The following is a 23,483-nucleotide window of genomic DNA, read 5'->3' as shown; positions in this document are numbered from 1 at the left end:
CACGACACTGTACAATAATACCCAAGAGAACATACCACAGTAGCTTAGTCACCTCATTTCCTCCCGAGGGTAATTATTTCTGGGCTCCTCACTGGAGATACTTTAGAATTCACTAGACCAGAAGTTCTCAACCAGGGGTAGTTTTGTTTCCAGGGGAACATGTGGCAATTTCTGGAGACATTTTTGGTTGTCACGAGTGAAGAAGATACTACTGGCATCTAGTGGGTAGAGGCCAGGAATGCTGTCCTAAAATGCATAAGATAGCCCCCACTATGCATACACCTGCAGAATTATGTGGCCCAAAATGTCAATAATGGCAAAGTTGAGAACTATCTCCCAGACAACAAACCCTCTGGCACAAAAACAAGTACTCAAAAAGCATTTATCTCCAAATTTCAGATTGTGAAATCCCCAATTAGTTCTGAAGATTTTCAGTGAGACCATCATATAGGAATCCACAGTCACCCTAACGATACAGTTGTCAGGGAGAGAGTATGCAAATTCTCATTTGACTATTTACTGAGTGACCTGTGGTTATTTAACTACTTTGTGCCTTAGGTTCCCCATCTGTAAAAGGGTAAAAATAGTAGTAACTATCTCCTAAAGTTGATGTGATGTTTAAGTAAACAAACAAATATAAAGTGCTTAGAATAGGGTCTGGCCCACAGCACTAAATAAATGCATTTTTGTCTTATTATTAATACTTGGCACAAAGAGAAATTTAAAATTTGCATTTATCTGGATCAATTTCCAAAAGTTCAGTCATTTGAATATTATTTCCAAGTATCATCTAAACTACTACTTACTTGACATTTTTCTAAGTTGTCACACCCCACATAATAAACTCTCTGTGTCATTCACACATTTCATGTCTTCATCCTATTGTCCTAATACACATAAAGTAATGCAATGTGATAAGCAAAGTTGTTTTTTGTTTTGTTTTGTTTTGTTTCGTTTTGTTTTGTGGATGTGTTTCACATAAGATCATCTCATGTGCTCCACTGGTAGACATACCACAATCAAAGAGCTGACCCCTTTTTAGTAAACTTCTATCATTCATTTGGCTGCTGAGTGTCTAAACATCTTATGGATCTTACTAGAAGGCAGAGCCCACCTCCCATCAGAGAAGCTATAAATGCCAAATATTCTCCTTCTGCTGCCTTTGCAGCTAAAGCATGAGCAAATGCCTTCAGCTTCAGTGCTCAGACTTGCTCACGCCTGAGTCTGAATCAACAGCTGAGTCTGCATCAAAAGAAGCAGGCATGGTATCCATGGTCTCCGTCTCAACAAGATGAGCTCCCATGGCTACAGGCACATCCAGCCCTAGGAGGGTAAGGTGGTAAAAATGTTCTCACTGGTTCAAGATAATCCAGTATCACATGAATGCCCAGAATTGCCAACTCAAATGCTAGGGAAACTATGTAAGTAATGTAGAAAAGAAACATGAACCCAGTCAGGGAGGTAGTGGGGACTGTGCCAGCCTGGACAACCATACTTCATCTACATGGGCACCTGCTGCTCAGATCCACATGGAGATACAAGCTCTGTGTTACCTGGTCTGATTTTCCAAGAGCAATGGGAATTCAAAGTTTTGTGGAAATCTGATGGGCAACTCATTCAAATGAGTTGAAATTAGATGAAATTAACATGAAAGATTGCTATTACATAAACCCATGGTGTGGGGCAACACTGCTAGGCACATGCCTGTGAGTCAGCTTCGGTTGTCAGGCCACCATACACAAAGCCCAGGGTATTCTTAAACATGCTCACTTCTTACTGGCTCCCCAGTGAAAGGTTTAATTGAGAGAGAAGTGAAAGTAGCCTCTCCCTACCCCTGCAATATTAGTAAGGCTTCAAGTAGCTAATAATATCAAATAATATCATTAGTAAGAGTATTAGTAAGTAGTAATACTATTTAAGTATTAATAAAAAAAGTATTAATAACATTACTGAAAATTATTACTTTTAGACATTAAGTAGTAGTAACGATAATAACTGGCCAATATTAGTAAGACTTTGAAACTTCTAGATTTTTTATAAGCCTTCCAAAGAGAAACATTAATCCCCAAATATAACACCAGTCCATGTCTCTGCTTTTGCTCATGTTGTTTAATCTTCCTTTATTAATCCCACTTTGCCTGATGATATCCTACTTTTCCTTCTAAGCTCTTTTTGGAGCCTCCTCTGGAGGTCTTCTCTGATTTCCTCTCCCTTTTCTTCCTCCCCTACTCATTCACCTTAGATTAGGTCCCCCTGGAGCACCATGGGATAATATTCCAGACCTTTAAAATACAATGTCTTAACCCCAATTCTCTAGCCAACAGACGGATAAAGCACATGCTGCCTAAGGGCCCTAGGGGCTGCTGTGAGCACCACACAGGCTGGACCATTCCTGGCCAACCACAGGCCAGCAAGGCATCACCTCCTCCAATACCTCATCTTCTTGGGGGTGGAGAGGCGCAGCTGGTCTTTATCATTTATGATGACTACGATCGCTTCTTTGAAGATATGTGCACTCTCATCCCCACTGTCGTGATCAAGGATAGGAGCCCTGCTTTTCATTATGGGGTGAATTGGCTGCCGAGCCACAATCAGAGAAAACCGCTGTGGACTTGCCATGTTTGTCATTGTCCGACCCTTGGTTTCTGTTGCAGAAGTTGTTGTAGTGGTTTGGGGATATGTTTCCAGAGCAAAGGTGGAAACTGAGGTTGATGGCAGCGTTCAGAAAGTGTGTGAGGCCTACAGTGGAACCAATGTCAAGGCTGCTAGCCTGGGCTGTTGATTACATACAGAGAGAGCTGTATTGTTGTGGACTTCACAGCTATTTAGACTGGGAAAATACGGACTGGTTCAAAGAAACCAAAACACACAGTGTCCCTCTTAGCTGTGCAGAGAGACCACCAGCAGCTGTAAGAGCAGTCTGGCCCACCCTTCAGACCTCTATGCAGAGGGATGTGAGGCTCTAGTTGTAAAGAAGCTATGAGATGTCATGGTGCATGTTATCTGGGCAGTGCTGGCATTTGCAGCAATGCAGCTGCTGAACATGCTGGGTGCATGCATCCCATCTTGCAGGTGGAGTAGAGGTCCTGCTTACTCCTCGTAAGTGCCTCATTACTGGTAAAACCTCTGCATAGTCGAGAACACAAGCCTGAGCTTTTTCCTTGTTCTGATTCAAAAGGCGAATGGAGCAGGCCTGCTGTTGGTGGTGGCCTCTTGAGTTCATTTAGTTAAAGCACATGTGCACAGGTGTTGGACAGAGCAGCGTGGGTCTTCACAGGCCCACCTACTTCCCCACCCACCTATGATTTCCCCTATTCTAGCTGATTTCCATGTCCCTAAGCCCTTAGGGATGGCGGTGTATGTTCTAATTTTGGACCTATTTGAAGGTTGCACAGTGTGGGAGAATCAAAGGATGGCTCAGGCCTGCTCCTGTTACCTCCATGTTGCTGGAGTATCACTGGGTCCTTTCAGTCTTTATGATGGAGAACTCTTGGCCAAAGTTTTCTAGAGAGAGAAGGAGGAAACCAGCTGTGGGCCAGACGGCGCCCCTTGTTATTATCCAATTAAAAAACATACACTGTAGTCCGATAATAAAATGGCTAAAATAGATTTTAGAATCATGCAGTGTGTACTTTGGTTCACCTTCAAAATCAGACCAATCTTTGAAACTAGTGGTTTTTAATCAAATCTGGCTTTAGAGGAAGAATATAGTGTATGCACTACTGTTTTAAGACAATTAAGGTGAGTGTGTGTGTATGTATTTTTGTAAGATTGAGCACGTTCATAATAAGTCTAAACTTTTAGGTTTAAGGTACCCATGTAGATTAGCAGAATAGTATATAGATGTGATCTCTGTTGTAAAGCAAAAAATATAATTCCATAAATGCTGTATCACCCCTCAAAAAGAAAAAGATTGAGTGTCCAGGTGCACACAGGCCTGGCAGCAGGACGGCCTCCATGAAGCACTTTCCCCATTATATAAAATGATGCCTGCGTGTCTCTTCCACAATTGTGCACTCAATGACACCAGTAATGTCTTCATCACCTTTATCTTTAGCATTTTCACAATGACCAGCACACAGTAGGGAAGGAGGTGAGTTTTCTTTGGTTCAGCAGACATTTATAAAACATCTAGTGCTGTTAAGTACAATGAAACATAGGGGTGAATGATAGTACTTTTAAATACCAAAACCATGATTCAATGCAGTACTGTAGCTTTAACAAAAACGTTATATATAAGTCAGAGTTCTCCAAGTAAACAGAACTCATAAAAGATATACATAACACTAATATAGAGTTATTTATTTATTTATTTATTTATTTATTTATTTATTTAGTGTATTAATTGGTTCACACAGTTGTGAAAGCCAACATGTCCCACAATCTGCCCTCTACAAACTGGAAACTCGGGAAAGCCAGTGGTGTAATTCAGTCCAAATCCAAGGGCCTGAGAATCAGGATCGACACTGGCCAAGGGCCGGAGAAGGTGGACATCTCATTCAAGAAGAGAGAGTAGAAATTTGTCCTTAAAAAAAAAAAAGAAAGAAAGAAATTTGTCCTTCTTTCTCCCCTTCCTATTCTACACCCAACAGATTGGATGATGCCCTCTCACATCAATGAGGGCAGATCTTTGCTCAAGTCTACTGAATCAAACACTAATCTCCTCCAGAAACACCCTTGTAGACACACCCACAAATAATGTTTTTCTAGCCATCTGGGCATCCCCTTAGTCTACTCAAGTTGACAAATCAAATTAATCAGCACACTTTCCAACCCAAGGTGCACTGACTTCTGGCCTTCCTCTCCATTCCAGTTCCCGTGGGCCTCTCAGGCACCTGAATTCTCTTCAGGTACCATGGTATGATCTCACCTTGGCTGATTGTTGTAGACAAAATTCTACCAAAATATAAAAATCTGCAGTGTATGCAATATCTACAATTAGGCACCTGGGGGTTCACTATTGTCAACATTAAGTGATGTCCACATGCCTATTGTAGCTGATTTTTCTACAAGAAGGTTTTTATGTATCTTTTCAGATAAAAATATTCCTTTTAATAGTCTTTATTGTAATAATTAGTTTTAAACACTAGCCTCAGTAGGGCTCCCTCCAATCCCCCAGAATTCCCCTGATGACACTAAATCAATCACAAATGAACATTATTATGTAGAAAAATATTAGAAAAGTTCCATATGGGATTTTTATATTTGTTAGCAGGGAAAAAAAAATGTCTTTTTTCAGTTCTTACCTCTGTTCATTTTGTGCATCTACTTAGCACATAATTATTCTGTCTGTGTGTTCATTTTCTCAGCTAGCTATTAAATATCTTATGGGTACATAGCACCCAGCTAGGTATCTTCAGTCACTGACAATTTAAAAGGTTTCATGTTTTCTTGCCACTTAATGTGTACCCCAAAAGTGAAATGCAAAATTTCAACTTGCTCTTCTCAGGGGGTTGATAATTATGAGTAGAATGAAAAGGGGGAATTTTAAAAACTAAACTCTGGCAAATAAAACAAGTTTCTGTACGTAATTACTAATTACATTCCTTGTAATGCTTGGCTCCCTTGTTACTTTAAGAATTCTATCACTAAAAGTAGTCTTGATGCTCAGAAAGGGTAAGGAAGCCTTAGTTATCCATTAAAAAGTGATGTATTAACCTTTATCACTTCATCCTCTGGCAACTATGCATATTGGTCAGCAGGTGAGCGATTAGCTTCCCGTTCTATTAATTATTTATCCATTATTGCTATGCATGACTTATATTGCAGTTTTCTACAGCCTTTATTTAAAGACAGTTCAGGAATATTCAGGAGGTCTGAAACACAGGCTGAAAAACGATGTTTTATGGAACTGAAGTACTCTATCTTTTGCCATGTGTATATCATCAAATAAAGCTTATAAAGCTCCTGAGGGGAGCCCACACATGTTGTGATCCTTGAGAGAGCAAAGGGCCTCAGAACAAATAACTTTCAATATGTACCTTTGTAAAAAGTTCAGGTCTTGAAGTCAGCCAGCAAAACAGAGCCAAAAGGCGGGGGGGGGGGGGGGGGGGGGGGGGGGGGGCAAAGAACTCTTAACTTAGATATCTTAGTCATTGTGTACCCATATAAAATAAAATTTGATTTCTAACATGGAACAGGCTTTAAGATGCCATAAATGTAACAGGAGTCTGAAAATGTGTAGGTCTTGCCTCTTGCTACTGACACTGCTTTGCCCAGAATCATGAAATGAAAAGTCAGAAATAAAAATATTCTTTTGCACATTGGTTAACATAGGCAATGCTAACAAATTAGCAGATTTTTGGAACAAAAACAATTGTTCCAATTTATTGATATGAATACATTTCAGTAAGAAAGGACTAAATAAATGGTCCTATCTAGAATCTTACAATCCAAGTAGTCTTAAGATGGATGGGACTTTAACAAGGTATTGGTCTAACCCCCCTCACTTCACAGTTATAAAAACATAAGCCTATAAAGACAAAAGGACTTTCTAGTCATCAGCTTATTAAAGAGAAGCAGGACAGTGCAGAGTGCCTCGTGGGTGAGGTGGCCAAAGAGTAGCCTTGTGAGCAACTACCTCTCTACCTCAACCCAACCAGGCTGACTCTGAGTGTAATCAAATTTTACACAAATTAAATTAAATGTGCTAATCTTTAAAAATTTAATTAAATAAGAATTTATTTTTCAAATACTTTATTATTAGTTAATAATTAAAAAATAAAACTATCTGAGAAAAGATTGCTTCTGTTCATGTGATATGTATATTCCTGAAAACCTATGAGTTTAATTTGTGTAAGTGAAATAAATTTTAGACACTTGGCCTGCTTCATATTTCTCTCAGGTGCATTCAGCAGAGTCAACTACTCTCCTTGAAACACTCTCTTGCCTTTCTAGACATCACATTCTTCCAACTTTGCCTTCTCTTCTCTTCTCCTTCCTTCACTGTACTTCCCTCTCTATCCTCACATTCTCCCCTAGTAATCTCAAGCTGGCTCCTGACTTACATGTGTGCTATGACTCCAAAGGCGTCTCTAACCCAGGCATCATGCATACATACCCAACTGCAGGCTTGACATCTCCATGTGGGTAACTAATACATCTCACACTAACAAGATCCAACCCAAAAGTCCTGCTGCCCCTACTCTCAGATCTCTTCCCACTACCCCAGTGATTGGCACCACCTCCACCCAAGAGCCTGAGCCTCAAATCTGAAAGAGGCATCCCTGATTCTCCTTTGTACTCCATCCACAAGTCAACCTGCCAACAAGTCCTCTTGGCTCTACTTCCAAATCTCTAACCCGCACATCTGCATCCAAGCTGCCTGCCCTTCTCACCTGCTCCACTGTGAAACACTCTTGTTTCTTCTCTTCTGCTCTGTCCCCTGGAATCCATCATAGTCTACACAAGTAGAGTGATCTTTGAAATGCTAATTCAGATCCCGCTGTGCTGTCATCTAAAACTCTTTAGTGATTTCATAGTTCTCTACAAATGTACTCTGAATCCACTCTCCACCTCTGCAACAGCCACCCCTGCAAGGCCCAGCTGGATCTATTTCCATCCCCTCCTCACTAGCATTCCACTCTCTGCTACCCTCTAGTCACCATCTTTTGTGTCATTCAAATGTACTAAAGACTTTCCGCCTCCTTTCTCTTCCTAAACTGCCTCCCCTAGTTCTTCAAATGCTTCCTCTAGGTCCCCCCCACCTCATGCAGACTGCCCCTTCCTGCCCCATCACCATTGGCCTCCCCACTGGCTCACCTTCCTATCATTGTTTATTCCCAACACAACACCACATTCCTGGCAACCTATGTTTGTTTATGTCTTTGTGAACTAGTTTATGTTTCTCCAATAGAAGGTAAGTTCCACCACAGCCCACACTTGTCCTGTCACCACCAATCCCCAGTGTCCACCAGAATACCTGGCACATAGTAGATGCTCAATAAATAAGTAGTGAGTTAAACTGTGCTAATGATTCTCCTTTAAAAGAATCATAATGGGAATAAATGTAAGAATTGCAGGATCACTCATATGCACATCTTCATTCATCTTTGGATGTAAATCTCAGCTTTCCTACCTTGAATTGCTGAAAGTGAGAGAAACCTGTGTATATACCCACACTTTTCCAGCTAGATTATTTATTTAAGGAAAATTCACATGAACTAAATTTCTGCTCAAGAAAGTTTTATATACCTTGGAGACCGTCTCCACAAAATCTGGCCTATGACAGACAGCTTTCTAAAGAAATCATTGCTCTTGGCCACTTACCACAAAGACATGTTGTAATTCAGCTGCCATGGTTTCCATGTGACAAGTGCCACACAAGACTCAGATGTATGGAGGCGAAGAGGAGGCAATCGCTGTCCATGGGAGGTCCCGTTCTGGGGTGAAAAGGTGCAAGCAGGGACACAGTAGGGTGGGGGCTGACCTGGGGGAGCCAGCCTGCATGCAGCGATGACACATATCACTTTCTCCGATGAATCTTTTGACTTCTTCGATGATCTTCCTCTTTCTGTTCCCTTTGCCTGCATACATCTCTCAAGACTCTACTATCCCTCTGTGTGGATGGATCCCTGAATAGCTCCATCCCTAACTTCTCAGCCAAGCCCAGCACCTCTTCCTCCCCCTGCCCTCTAAACTCTTCCCTCTGGGGGTCGTCTGGTACCTCAGCATCCACAATTCCTTCTAGAGTAGCTCCTTCCTAGACTGCTCCATAGCTAAAGATGGCAGCACCAAATGCCAGCCACTCTCTTGAAACCCTGGGTTCTCTTCCATAGCTTCCTCTTTGCTGCTATTCAAGAGTAGGCATTCCCATCTAGGTTAACTTTCCAAGTCTCCTCTACTCACCTTCACTCCTCAACACAGCATACTCTGACCACCCTCTGTTCATTCCCTAAAGACATTCACCACTTCCACTGGCAACTCCTCCATGCTCTTCCCCTATCTGCCCTTCCAATTCTTGCCACTCCATTGTTGCAAAGTAAGGCCCAGGCCCTCGTGGAGCCTCCCTCATTCCCTTGGGCCACTATTTCTTCTTTCTCAAATTCTGTAACATACTAGTTACAGAATGGCCTGTGATAGTCTGTATTCATCTATAATAGTCCATAATATATCTAGAATAGTCATTTTATATATCAGTTATATCTTGGATTATAACTGTTTTTTTAAATACCTTGTTCCCTGCAAAGAAATACTATGCTCTTGGAGGGCAAGCACCCTGTTTTTTTCCCTTCCTTTCTTCTGCTCCATGGTGCTCAGCAGAGGGTTATAACACTCCTTATGTAGTGAATATACACATCTTAATGAATGAATGTTGAGATCTGAAACTCGACAGTGTAGGTCAGAAGTGGTGGTTTATCATCACAGAAGGACGGACAGTGGAGCCCTGTCCATCAACCAGCACCGAAGCAAAACTCCCAGGACTAAGTCCACAGGATGGAGCTGTCAGAAAGAGGATGCTGCTCGGGTAGGTGGGCTGCAGTTGAATGTGTCCATGGCACTGGCCAACACAGGCAGGTTGCCCACAGGATGCACAGATAGTTGGACCAGAAGTGAAAGCACCAAGGGAAGGGCACTTTGCTCCTCTTTCAGTGGCTCTAGTATCAGTTCTCAGTCTCTCAGTGGGTTAAAAATATTCTGGGCTACCATTTCCACCTACTCTTCCCCTCCTCAGGATCTCTCTCCTCTTTTTCCTTTCATTCCTTCCTCTTACTTCTCTTAGGTTGCTCCTTTTGCCCTCTGCAGTGGACATATCTTGTTTCAGCCAGCCTACTATCCTTTCACCCTTCTTTTGTTAAAAGCACTCCAATTTTCTCTGGGTATCCATTCCTTCCCCCACTCTCAGACCACCCACATGATTTGGTGGGGTTGACTCCTTTTTCAGCTCTAGAGGTGACATGAAATCCAGTCCTCATTACATCCTCCCAGTTATGGTGGCTACTTCAGAGAAATTGAGTCCCAATTGCCACCAGAGATTCAGATCAGGATGTATATTGGATTTGGAAGAAAAGCAAGCTCTCATTTTCTTTTAGTTTTGGAATTGTGAGGATGAAAATGTGGAACCACTGGCAGCCATCTTGCCTTTGAGAAAGGGGATCACTTTGAGAAGGGAGAAAGCAGAACTAAGACATGGAGAGAGACCATGGGTTCCGGGGTGATATTTTGAATAGTTAGATCCTGCTATGCCTAAAGCTATCTTTTCCAATTATGTGAGACAACAAACTTTTTGTTTGCTTAAATGATTATGAGTTAGTCACTTATAACCAAAAGAGTCCCAATATGTCTTCCTAAATCCAAATTGTTCTTAGTATTTTAGGTCTGAAAGTAAATGTAGAGATGAAATTCACCTTTTACATTTATCTAATAGAAACCCAAGAACTGGAGAGAGTGTGACTCCAAAATGAGCGTATTCCTAAGTTGCAGCAGAGACCAGCCTAAAACACAGATCTTTGCTCTCCCGGTGCTAAGGTGTTTCTGCCACAAAAATGTTATATTAAATCAAAGTGTTTTTTCTTATATGTAGATGTTTAATTTCTCCAACTAAGCAAAAGCACCTAACAGGGCAGGGGTAGGAGCTATGTCCTAGATTTTTCATATGCCCTTAGCCTCACGTGGTATCTTGCACGTGGCAAATACACAAGTACCAGTTAACCAATCACTGAGTTAAGAAGACTTTTTTGTATCATGAGATTTTTGTTTTTAATGTTTGCAAGATGATAGTTACTTTTAAGGTTTTTACTATTGAGAAAGTATAGGAGTATAGAAATATAGTTTTTGGCAGCAACTGTAATCATTTCCTGCTGATGTCAATCTTTCTTGTCTTAGTCAAATAAGAACTTTTAAGTAGCCATTGTATGCAGACACTGTGGGGATCTGTTAAGCAACAGGCCTGTCTCTGCCCTTGAAAACCTCCATCATCATGTGGCCTTCTCCCTGTGTGCCTGTGTCTTCACATGATATTTTCCTCTTCTTAAAAGGACACCAGTTATAATGGGTCCAAACCCATCCTAATGACCTCAACTTAACTTGGATACACCACCCAAGACTCTATTTCCAAATAAAGTTACAGGTACTGAGGATTAGGACCTCACCAGGTCCTTTGGGGGATATAATATAGCCCATAAGAAATGCATAAATGACATTTTTAAGAAGTGTTAGAAACTTACCATTGGTGGGTGGAACAGAAGGAAAAAACTCTCTTTGGCAAGATTAATCCATGACTTGCTATTGAGACTCATAATGTTAGAAGGAGATTAGAACTCTGGTTGGCATCACTACTTTGAGAACCACAAAAATCCAAGAGATGTAAATAAACAGGCCCAGGGGGCACCTGGGTGGCTCAGTGATGGAGTGCCTGCCTTGGGATCAGGGCCTGATCCCGGGACCCTGGGATCAAGTTCCCCATCAGGCTCCCTGCAGGGAACCTGCTTATCCCTCTGCCTGTGTCTCTGCCTCTCTCTATGTCTCTCATGAATAAATAAATAAAATCTTAAAAAAAAAAAAAAAAAAAACACAGGCCCAGTCTAGGAGAGAAAAATATGAGGTAGCATCTGTAGTCATTTAGAATCACTAAATATTTAAGATAATAATAACAAAAAACCCTCTCCTCACTGTTCTGTACCCTCTCTCCCCTAAAATGTCAGTCTACTACTCTTCTTTCTCAGGCAGGTCCTCTCCTCTCCCTCAACCATGAATAGCCTCCCAGAAATGACCTGGAGTCACAGGAATTCCACTTCCTTCCTCCTGCTGCTATTGCTTGTAATTATTCTAGCCACCTTCTTATGGACCCATCCAGCTGGGGAAGCAGAAAGGAGTAGTTGACACTGGAAACAGCTCTGTTCCAGTCAGATCCAAACTTGACCATGTAAAAAAAAAAAAAAAAAAAGGCAAACTTGACCATGTACAAAGTGAAATTACTAAGAGGTGGCTATAGCAGTGGTGATCTAGAAAAATAAAAAGGTATGTCAACTTCGCCCTCAGCTCCTCAGCTTTCTATCTCATCTCCCTGGAGCCATAAATTATATCTCTTCTGTATGTATTTCCTGTGAGCCTTTGAACAGAATTTATCTCAACTTTGATCACAGCACATCAAATTGCCCTGTTCCTCCTGAACTTTGAGCTTCAACAGCTCAAAAGGGTGGGAGAGGAAGAGAGAGAGGAAAGTAACTGATCAAATCTTCTAGGAAGGGTTAGTGACACAAAGGGTGGTTTCAAACTAGCACAGATGTGGAGTAGGAGAACTTGGCCCTGAGAAGCCTGGGGCTGAGAGAAGGAGGCCAAGACTTATAGAACCCAAATCAGCCAACATCATAGAGAATGGCCAAAGTATCAGTTTTTATTTTACATCTTCTTGTCATTCCCCACCCCTATTCTACTGCAAATTTCTGGAGGAGAGTTTTGGAAGAGTTCACCTACTCCCATCCTCCCACCTGAGAAACAATAGATTTCAGCCCCTTTGATCATCATTCTCTTCCTCCAGTTAACAAAGCTCTTTCCAATCTCTGAGTCTCTGCACAAAATAAGGGCATCTGATCTGGAACACTTTATTTTTTCAAATGATGGGCTCCTTCTCATCCTTTAGTTCATAGTTTAAATGTTATCTCCTTGAAGAATTTTACCACTGCTTAAAGAAAATTACACACACTCACACACACATTCACCTTTATCATAGCATCCTGCTGGTTTTCTTCATAAGTTGCAACAACAATTTATAACAGTTTGTTCCTTGTACACTTGACTACATCCTAGAAAGAGAACATTTGAATCTATCTTATTCACTTTTATAGTCCTAGCAATTAGCACATCGAAGGCACTCAACAGATAAAGGTTAAAGAAATAAAGAATGAATACATACAATCAGAATTTAATAAATCCATGAGAATTTTAATACTGTGTTACATGGGAATTAGCATAAAATAAAGATGGAATCTTTATGACCAGATGAGGAAAGATTAATTATTTAATAACTATCTAGGATCTATAAAATAACCAAAATTAAAGCTGAATCCATTCCTTCCTTACTCTACATGCAATCAATTCTAAATGCATCAAAGAGATATGTCTTTAAAAATAAAGCCATTATGGGGTGCCTGGGTTGGCTCAGTCAGTTACCTTCCAACTCTTGTTCTCAGCTCCTTGATCTCAGGCTCATGAGTTCAAGCCCTGCATTGGGCTCCATGTTGGGCATAGAGCTTACTTAAAAATAAAAATTAAAAAATATATAAATAAAAAAGAAGCCATTAAAAAACTTGATAAGGTATAAGAAGTCTTAATCATCTTAATGTAGAGTTATTTTTTAAGCAAGCCAATAAATCCATAAAAACTAATACTTTCTGCACTCACATATATGTGCTCAAAATACACTCAAACAGAAACAAAAGACAAACAACAAATTGGCGGGAAATAATCGTTACATTTGGCAAAGGCCTAGATCTTATTATAAAGTGTTGCTACAAATAAACAGTGAAGAGGCTAATAACTCAAAATAAAAATAAAGGACATAAGAAAAATTCACGCAAATGACCTTCAAGGGATATGATACATAATTTAAGAATACCAAAAGAAAGGAATATAAGTCAAACACTGAGGTAACAATTTTTCATCTTTGAAATTGGCAGAAATGAAAAACCCTCATAATATATAATTTGGCCAATATATAGAAAAAATGAGCCCTGGCATATGATTGTAGGGGGATATATATTCTACCTTTTGAAAGTCAGGCTCAAAAATAAGTAAAGAAAGAAAGAAAGAAATTGGAAAATAAATTTAGGGGGCAGCCTGGGTGGCAGAGTGGTTTAGCACTGCCTTCAGCCCAAGGCATGATCCTGGTGACCCAGGATTGAGTCCCATGTCAGGCTCCCTGCACGGAGCCTGCTTCTCCCTCTGCCTGTATCTCTGCCTCTCTCTCTCTTTCTCTCTCATGAATAAATAAAAAAAAATCTTAAAAAAAAAAAAAAAAGAAATTTAGCCTCATGGATCGGCTGGACTTTGAGTAGTTCAACATTTTGATGTCTGTGCAGAGGACAACTGGGAAAGATCTATCAGAATTTTATTTTTTTTAAGATTTTATTTATTTATTTGAAAGAGAGAGAGAGAGAGCAGGGGGAGGGGCAGAGGGAGAAGCAGACTCTCTACTGAGCACAGAGCCCAACGTGGGGCTTGAACCCTGGGTGCTGGGATCATGACCTGAGCTGAAGACCTGAGCCAAAGGCAGACACTTAACCAACTGAGCCATCCAGGTGCCCCATCAGAATTTTAAATGTACACATTCTTTGGCCAACAATCACATCCTAAGATTTTTATTCTACAGATAAACATTCACATACAGGCAAAGATGTAGAAATGAAGATAGTCATACAAAAGGCCAAAAAAAAAAAAAAAAGACCCTAAATAATCTTGAATAGTGGACTGATGACATACGTTTTGGCTAATATTCATAGGAGACCACTGGAAAAGAAATGTACCAGTGTCATATATCTCTTTAATATATGAAGCATAAAAGGCATAGAAAAGAAGGTATTGTGGGGCACCTGGGTGACTCAGTCTGTTGAGCATCTGCCTTCAGTTCAGGTCATGATCTCGGGGTCATGGAATTAAGCCATACATTGGGCTTCCTGCTCAGTGGAGAGCCTGCTTCTCCCTCTCTCTGCCACTGCCCATGCTTGTGCTCACTTTTTCTGTCTCCCAAATAAATTTTTTTTTTAAAAAAATAATGTATTGTACAAACCCATTTGTTGACAATAAAATGAAACAAAACAAAAAACACAGGCCAGAGAAAGAAAGAAAGAAAGTAAGTAACAGAGTAAGGAAGGGAAAAAGAATAAGGAAGGGAGAAAAGAAAGAAAGAAAGAAAGAAAGAAAGAAAGAAAGAAAGAAAGAAAGAAAGAAAGAAAGAAAGAAAAAGAAAGACAAAGAGATAGGTAAATGGAGGGACAGGCAGACATGGCTATGTATGCAAACCATCCAGAAACCACTAGGAAAGGGCCTGGGAGGTCAGGAGGCTTATTTTTCATCATACCCTTTCACACTATTAGGGGGAAAAATTACCATCTATACATATTACTTTTTCAGTTCAAAAACTAGCTGGATTATAAAGATGATGTTGGCATAAGTCAATGTCACTCTCCAAAGGATTCTGTGCAATAATAATAGTGATGTTAGTAAAACAGTAAGATTTTTTCAGCCTTGTTTGGTTAATGCTTTTATTATCACAATGTATAAGATTTTAAGTAAATGCCCCAAATAAAAAAAAAAATATGGACTCTTTCAATAATCTAGAAGTGAGACAGGTTTAGTAGAGAATAAGCTATTCACTTTAAAAGCCTATACTTGACGTGTTAATAAATATTTTACTTTGGAAAGATGGCCTAGAAATACAGCTTGGGAAGGCTAAGCTCATTTGTAGCTATCACCACTCCCTACCCATCCCATCCCCAACAATGTATTCAAATTCAATACCAAAAGTTACTTATTAAACTCAAGAGATATTACACCCTGGGAAAACTATTATAAACTTGGCCTGTAGGAGAACTGATCTCCTAATGAAATACAGAACAACTGTCTTAGAAAAACGAAAATGGGCAATCGTCATGTAAGTATTTATTATCTTTGGGAGTCAAAGTTTTCATTTTAGTTAGCATGTGGAGAAATTTAAATTATGAAATCATGATTTTATATTTTATCATTGTGATTACTACGTATTGTTGGTTTTCACAACAGCATACCATGCTTTTAAAATGCACTTGGAATATACTTTTTCTCCATTAGGAAAAAATCTCTTAGGAGGGAAGTATTTAAAACAAGAAGTATTTAAAACAAGTAAATAGTGCCCAGCACAGAGCAAATGGTTAATATGTATTTGTGGACTGTATGATTAAAGGTATTACTTGTGGTGAAGTTGCACAAAACCTTGCAGACTCAGACTCGCAGACTATGCCCATCAGAGTTTTGTGGGGAAGATAGGTTCATGTTGCAAATATCCATAGACTAAGGTAAAAGTATTCCTACAAGGCTATATAATCTGGGCTGAAAGGTAAAAATATTCTAGTATTATTTCTAAGCAGCATCAAGCATTCAGATGTTTGCAGATATCCAGGAAATGGACTTGATGTTTGGGATTTATTTGTTGTTGTTTTCCTGAAATGTCTAGGCCCATGTGAATACTGTGTCTATAAATTATTAACGACTCAAAACTAACTAAAATACTACCATTTGGAATCAACAATGTGCAAGGCAGGTCAGAGTTAAATCTTGATTTTTTTTTTTTACATTGAAAAATACATATCTAAAGCTGTTGCAATAAGCATTGTAGTAAGGTCTTGTTCTACTTACTATAGCTTCCCACGGCAACAATGATTTATTCTAAGTAAGTTAGGAACAAAGAGAATAAAACTCTAAAATTTTCTGTAAACTATAACTTTGATTATAAGATTTTTTTCCTTTGCTGTAAACTAAACTTTCCCTCAGTGGTTGTAAGCCTACAAATAACGTCTTCAGGGAGGTGTCATATTTAAAATCTTCTGTAGGTAACTTTTTTTTTTTTTTTTTGCTAGCCAAGATTAGGAGCCTTCCATTCATTACATCTTTTGGAGATACTAAAGCCTACTTTGAAGGTACTTCTGATAGCTGCAGAGGGCCCCTGCCACAGCAGTTTAGGAAGATGTTTCCATCTTTGAGTGTCATCCCCATGGGGCAACTGGCTTGTATGAGTGGTCTAGCATTTTTATGTATTTCTTTTTTTGAATCCTCAGAGCCAGTCTTACTCCCTCTCAGAAGGCAGTCAACAGTTGCCCAAAGGGGACATCCAACCCTCAGCAGCCGTGCAGCCTCTCAGCCACCCATCAGGGAGTGGAGAGCCAGAGGCCCAACAGCCTGTAAGCACTCAATTTTCCCTCCAAATCATAAGTATGACTGGGCTCTCTCAGGGGCCCAGTATTGCTCACCAATGACGTGTCATATGGGACCCTCCACAATCCTCCAGCCTGAAAAATGTCATCAATAGGTGTTACTTCCAGGCAGGGAAATCTTCCCTTGGAAAATATTTGTTACAACGTTTGCAGCTAATGTAAAAAGGTAATGGAGGAGCTCAGCTTCCATGCCCAATAGCGTCCTCTTCGTTATGCCTTACAGTGGAGGGCATGTTACCACAGTATGACCACTGTGACATTTTAGAAAACGTAAATGGGAATTTAACATGGCACAAGGAATGAATATGTTCTAAGATTGTGTTTCTGAATAAGTAAATGCAAAACCTTCAAGGACAGAGAATCGTCCTGGTAGTGACTTAAATCATTTGCCTTAGAAGACAACTTGAGTATGTACAAACTTCAAATAACAACGTTTCCAGTTCTGGAGCAACTGCACAACCAAAACAAATATAGAAAACTAGATACTAGTAAAATACAAGATCAGAATGTGCAAGCAGATGCATGTAATGGATAGAGTATAATAGACAATGTTATTTTGCTGAGATAAAATGGCCACAGTCAGTGTAAAAAAAAAAAAAAAGGTCCTGATTGCTATAATGTGGTTTCTTTTGTGTTGCAGCATGTTTAAAATATAACATGGTGTGTGACTTCTTAGTTCTCCTATAATGTTTCTCTATCTAAAAGTGAGACACTTTTGTTTGTAGGACTCCTTATAAAATAATCAGGACTTCTCTTGGCTAAAATGCATGATTTTTGTACTAAACCTTCCTCTGTTCTCTGTTCTTTTATCACTGGCTTGCGACAATTAAAATATGGCTGTTTGGTGTATATACAATCATAAAGAGAAACGCAAATGCAGGTGTTGAAGTAGTGTGCCAGGACTTGGTCATCCTAATGATTCAATGCACTTTTTATTCATGTTTAAGTAATTAAGTTTTAAGTTTATGTATTTAGTAAATACATATTTTAAAAGTCCACCAGGAAAGTTACGAATTCCCTAAAATAAGTCCATAGACTGAGATCCGCAGACAACTGCTTGACAAACAATACTCCAATGCCAGTAGGATATTGGCCAGGAAATTACATTTTCCTAGGAACTGTGATATAGAGGCCTTCCTAGCCAATTCTGAAAACTGAAAATTACTTTTTTACTTTGTGCTTTCCTCCAATCCTTTTGCCATCATTAATGATTTCTTTCAACTGAAGACATAGTAATTGTGACTAACCTATTTGGAGCAGAAATAACCAAGATAGAGGGTGACTATCACTTGGTAAATCACACAATGTTCAGAGTTTGCTTAGCCTAGAGGACGTGTCCTTGTGCTCAATGAGCTTTGTGCAGCCACAGAAAAATAAGATCCACAGGAAAATCTGCTTAGGTTTAGTGAGATGACTCTTCTATTCTCTTGTGCGGGTTGTTTTCAGGAGAATCACTCTCTAGAGGAAAATATAGAATTGAGATCAATAGTGAAATCCCTTCACCACTAGAGTATGGCTGTAGGGTATGGGCAGAGCAATAGAGAGGGGGCAAGACTTAGGGGAGCTGTGGACAAATGTGGAAATAATCACAAACTCAGGAGGATTTATGATTTCTGGAAAAGTCTTTTCAAGGCCGATGAATAGACACTAGGAATGATTTGCCTTGTTCCTCAAAGTGTGGTCTCTGGATTAGTAGCTGCATCTACATTACCTGGGTGTTTGTTAGAAATGCAGAGTCCCAGGCCCATGAAGCCCTCCTGAAGCAGATCTGCATTTTAACAAGATCTCCAAGCGATTCTTATATGCAGTACAGTCTGAGAAGCACTGAAATAGGAAACAAGTTCACACATTTGGCTGCACATTGGCATCACCTGCGGAGTTGTAAAAACCACTGAAGCCTGAGCCCCACCACCGGCGAGTCTGAATCAACTGGTCTGGTGATCTGTCTGGGCACTGGGATTTGCAAATCCCCCCTGGGTGGTGCTAAACGTGCAGCTGAGTTTGAGAAACGCTGAACTGGAGCATAACACAATTCTTCCGAGAACAGATCGGCATACCACCGATGATAGCAGGTGTCATTTTAAGTGCCCAAAAGCGAAAACCAACTTGTCAATGTTAGAACACCTGCTCAGCGATCTGCCACGACGTTTGTGAACATGCCACATTTATGACTTGCTTGTGCCAATATTTAGCCAACATCAATATTGTCTAAAATGGAAAACAGTTCAGGACTTGTAACAGGGCAACAGGCAAGCTCAGATGCAGGTGGATTAGGAACACCCAGGAGCCACACAGCAGGTGGGACTCAGTCCAGATGCCTGAGAAAAGAAGGTAGGTTCTGGAGGCAAGGAAAAATGTGACTGGGAATGTGGGATAAAGTAAGTATGGTTTTCACCAAGAGAGTGCCTTGAAGTGTGATTCCAGACCCCAAAGAAGAATTAGTGAGAGAAACCAAGCAGAAACCAGCCCAGACCCTGCAGGTCTCCTATCAGGAAATCTTTTATCCCAGAAAATTTGTCCTTCGGAACACCACCATGACTCATTGGAGGAAACACAAAGGGCCCCTCTGATATCAAACCGTGACAGGCAGTAAAGCATACGTTCTTCATTTAAAAACAAGCCTCCCGCTCAAAGCTGGCTGCATTCTAGACCCAATCACACAGCCTTGGCTTTGGAGAGGGGTTTCTTGTCTACAGTAGATAAAAAGCAGTCATTTTTAAAGAGGTGCAAAATAGGTTGCCAAGGACAAGTACACTGGCAGAAGGAAGAATGTGGGAACCGAGAAACTGACACACGAGCTTTAAAGTGGAGGGAGCCTGGGGCCACGTGGTGTAGGGGATGGAAGCTGGTACTTGCTCGCTCTGCTGCACAGCAGCAAGAACCAAGACTCCCAGGGATGGGGGGCATGGGTGGAGGTCTCCAGGCAGCCTCCTGAAAGGATGCTGATGATCACTGACATGTCTCAAGTGCTTGCTAGACCCTGAGCTGCTGCGGGGCACGGGCTGTGCACATGAAGTGTGCAGCCTGTCACTCTACCAAGCACCCTGCATACATGTGTCCTTCAGTCCTCACACAATTCTGTGAGGGAGGTAGTATTATTTTCCCCTTGGAAAAGTGGGGAAAGTGAAGCAAGGAGAGATGAGGTAATTTGTCTAGTGAGAGATGAAGCATAGCTTGGGATTTAGGTAGAAGTTCTTCACACACATTATACCAATTAAAAGCTAACTAACTGGGATTTCTAAAATGATTGAACTGGATCATTACCTTCTCTTTATCCCCATTCTTGAGCTTCCTTCTTCTCTCCTAACCCCCTATCTGGATTTGATGCTCTTCCTTAGTGCTTCCATGCTACCCTGCATGTAATGCCACTACTCTCCTTCCATGTGATTTTTAGAACGATCTGTTCACACATCTCCCCCACACTGGACTGATGGCCCACTGGGGGTGGGACTATATCTTGTTCATCTTTGTACCTCCATGACTCACACAAAACCTGGCACATAGCAAATGCTTGATCAAAGTTTGATGAATTCATCAATTCATTATCTTTTATAAGTCAGCCTTACTCAAACCAATGTTTTGCTCACATGCAGTCCAAATCCCTATGACCAGGAACAGCCCCAGACCAATGTGTGAGTAAGGTCCCTGTGTCTGTATTTTTTTAAAAAACCCCAAGTGATTCTAACATACCCAAATTTGAGAACCATGTCAGGTTCTCCTACTAATGTCAGGTGTTCCTCTAGTGTAGGAAAGTGCCCAAATGCAGTCCGCAGACCATCATCAGGACACCCTAGGATCTTGTTAGGAATGCAAATCACCAGGCCCCACTCCACATCTACAGAATCAGAAATTCTGGGGCTAGGGCCCTGCAACTACAGCTGAACAATTCCTCCAGGTGATTCTGAGGTTCACTCAAGTGTGAGAATCCAATGTTGAAGCAAAAGCCTCTCATGGAAGTAGCCTGGAGCTCTGGCCCAGCTTTGGCTTACAAAGCGCTCCCATCACTCAGGCTGCAGAGATCCCCGGATGATGGTCTTTAAAGCCTGCTTAGTCTGACACCCTCCTCCGGGACCAGGCACACCAAATGCAGCCCAGGGAGCTACCCCATTCTGCTCCGTCCACCTGAACCGGGGCTGCACTCTCCCACCACTCATCTTAGCACTGCACAGAGAAGAGGCAGCTCAAGAGCCCCTCCGCCAGTGGAGGAAGGAAGCTTCTTCATCCTTCCCATCAGTTCAACATATTCTTTTAAAGAAACTCCTACAAGCCAGGTACTGGCTCTATAGATAAAAAGAGGAATAAAAGACCATAGTCCATGCCCTTAAAATTACTCACAGTCTAGCAAGGGAGGCAAACAAATAGCTAAAATGAGGTGTGATGGATGCATTAATAGAAACATGTCCAAAACTTGGACAGAAGAGGAACTGATTCTGGGTGGGAGGACAGAGTAGAAGAGGCTCCTAACATGGAGAAGGGCATTCTTTATAGTGCTGGAATACGTGCAAAGAGGTACAAGAAGGGTAGTGCTGCCGGAAGTACAGCTCTCATGCTCCCACCCCGGACAAAGCACTTAATGCATTAAGCATCACCTGCCTGTGCAGCTGCTAGCCCCTCCCCCTGGGCTGGGAGCTTCTGCAAGGCAGACACTGCCTCTTACTCAGGGCTCTATCTCTGGGGCTTGACACGTAACAGGTGTGCCATACATATTTTTGATAGAAAGATCCCTGAACAGGAGGCCGAGGCACAGATGCCCAGAGGTGAGACCCAAAGGCCCTTGTTTGCTATGCAAAGTGTATTAGTATCCTAGGGCTAATATGCAAAGTATCACAACTGGGTGGATTTTTTTAAAGATTTTATTTATTTATTTGGGAGAGAGAGAACAAGCAAGAGAGAGCATGAGCAGGGGGAGAGGGAGAGGGACAAGCAGATACCCCTCTGAGTGGAGAGCCCAATGTGGAGCTCCATCCCAGAACACTGGGATCATGACCTGAGCTGAAAGCAGACGCTTAACCAACTGAACCACCCAGGCATTCCACAAACAGGGTGGCTTAAGACAATGGAATATATTCTCTTCAAGTTCTGGAGTATAAGGATTTGAAATCAAGGTGTTAGCAAGGCTACTGTTGCCTCTGAAGGCTGTGGGGAAGAATTCTTTCTTGCCTCTGGTGGCCTCAGGCGTTGCATTTCTTGGCTTGGCACAGAAGCAGCTCAGTCTCTCTGCCTCCCTCTTCACATGGCCTTCTCCTCTGTGGGCATTTCTGTTTCTCTTCTTCTTAAAAGGACCCCGGCCACTGGGTTTAGGATCCATTCTAAATCCAGGATGATCTCATCCATGATCCTGTACTAATTACATCAACAAAGATTCTATTTCCAAGTAAGGTCACATTCTGAGGTTCCAAGTAGACAAGAATCTGGGGGATACTATTCAACCTACTATACCAAGGAAATTGGGTTTTATTGCTTCAGGCCAGTAGTGGTTTCTAAACTTTGCTCATCAGATTCCTTTGGAAGGCTTGTTTAAAACAGAGAGCTGGCCCCTATCCCCAGAGTGTCTGATTCAGTAGATACTTTAGAGTGGGGCCCGAGAATTTGCATTTCCCACAAGTTACCTGGTGATGCTGATGTTGCTGGTCCGGGGACCACACTTTGAGAACCAGCATCTTAGGCAACAGGCCCTAACTGATCTCAGACAAGGCAAGGACAGATCAGAGCTGTACTTTGGATGGACCATGTTGGAAGCCAGTAAAAAAAGTTTTGGAGAGAAACATGACCAAAGGCAAATTAAAACAATTGGGAGGCAGTGGCCCTGGAGAAAGATGATGAACCCCTGCTCCCAACTAAAACAGTGGCAATGGGACTGGAGAGAGGACAGATTGGAAGGTCAAAGAGATATAACTGGATGACTAACTTGCCAGGTATGTGAGGGACAAGGAGGACTTACAGAGTGACTCCCAGGTACCTGTCTTGTGTACTCAGATGAACGGGGTGCCTCCTGGGGATGAGGGAAAGTGGAGGTTCACGCTGTTTGAGAATGAGTTTGGTTTTGGGACATGTTGAGTTTGAGATACCTGTGACACCTGGGTGTAATGCTTAGCAGGTAGCTGGCTGTGAGACTCAAGAGAGACGTCTGGGCTTGAGGTAGTTTGGAGTATGAATTCATAGTTATTTTGTTTATCTTGTTTTCTTTTTTGTTGTTGTTGTTTATTTTTTTTGTTTATCTTGTTTTCAAGTCAATATGTGTTTGATTACAAGTAGCAGACTACAGAACCAAGAGTGGCTTAAATAACAGTGACATTTCATTAGTAGCCCTCACACGCAGTCTGAAAGGAGGGGACTCCAGGGGCGGGTTCATCATGAAGGACTCATGCCATGTCTGCCTTTCCCTGCCACCCCTGACGTGCTGGCAACAACTCCCCTCATAGGTACAAGATAATGGTCTGTGTTTAAGTTCGTGATCTCACATGATAGGATCACAAGTAAGAAGGAAGGAGATAGAGGAAAAAAGTGCCTTTCTTCTTATGTACCACTCCCCTATCAATGAGAAAATCTTTTATGGAAGCCCCAAGCAGGCATCCTGTT

The 23,483-nt window shown here is 41.3% G+C and overlaps 1 protein-coding gene, 1 long non-coding RNA gene and 1 pseudogene across 3 annotated transcripts in view; 2 read left to right on the top strand and 1 right to left on the bottom strand.

Moving 5' to 3' along the window:
* The first annotated feature begins 2,337 nt into the window (after nucleotides 1-2,337).
* Nucleotides 2,338-3,103, top strand: LOC144283834 (tetraspanin-3 pseudogene; annotated as a pseudogene).
* Nucleotides 3,104-4,337: 1,234 nt separating this feature from the next.
* Nucleotides 4,338-23,483, bottom strand: part of LOC144283273 (uncharacterized) — an 80,337-nt gene continuing 61,191 nt past the window's right edge. Inside the window, exons 3-4 of the long non-coding RNA XR_013351719.1 lie at nucleotides 8,269-8,381; nucleotides 4,338-4,525 (exon numbers count right to left, since the gene is read on the bottom strand). This is a non-coding gene — a long non-coding RNA (uncharacterized LOC144283273). The remainder of the gene's footprint in view (nucleotides 4,526-8,268; nucleotides 8,382-23,483) is intronic.
* The window catches only part of ANXA13 (annexin A13), a 50,226-nt gene continuing 42,179 nt past the window's right edge, over nucleotides 15,437-23,483 (top strand). The window contains exons 1-2 of one of the 2 annotated variants that reach the window (XM_077847115.1): nucleotides 15,437-15,589; nucleotides 16,749-16,871. In XM_077847115.1, coding sequence (XP_077703241.1) covers nucleotides 15,575-15,589; nucleotides 16,749-16,871 — 138 coding nt within the window. In that variant the 5' untranslated portion in view covers nucleotides 15,437-15,574. The remainder of the gene's footprint in view (nucleotides 15,590-16,748; nucleotides 16,872-23,483) is intronic. The other variant, XM_077847117.1, reaches the window with a different exon arrangement.

This window comes from Canis aureus, chromosome 14, assembly GCF_053574225.1.
Source record: "Canis aureus isolate CA01 chromosome 14, VMU_Caureus_v.1.0, whole genome shotgun sequence".
NCBI lineage: Eukaryota > Metazoa > Chordata > Mammalia > Carnivora > Canidae > Canis > Canis aureus.
This window is presented reverse-complemented; position numbering and strand designations above follow the sequence as displayed.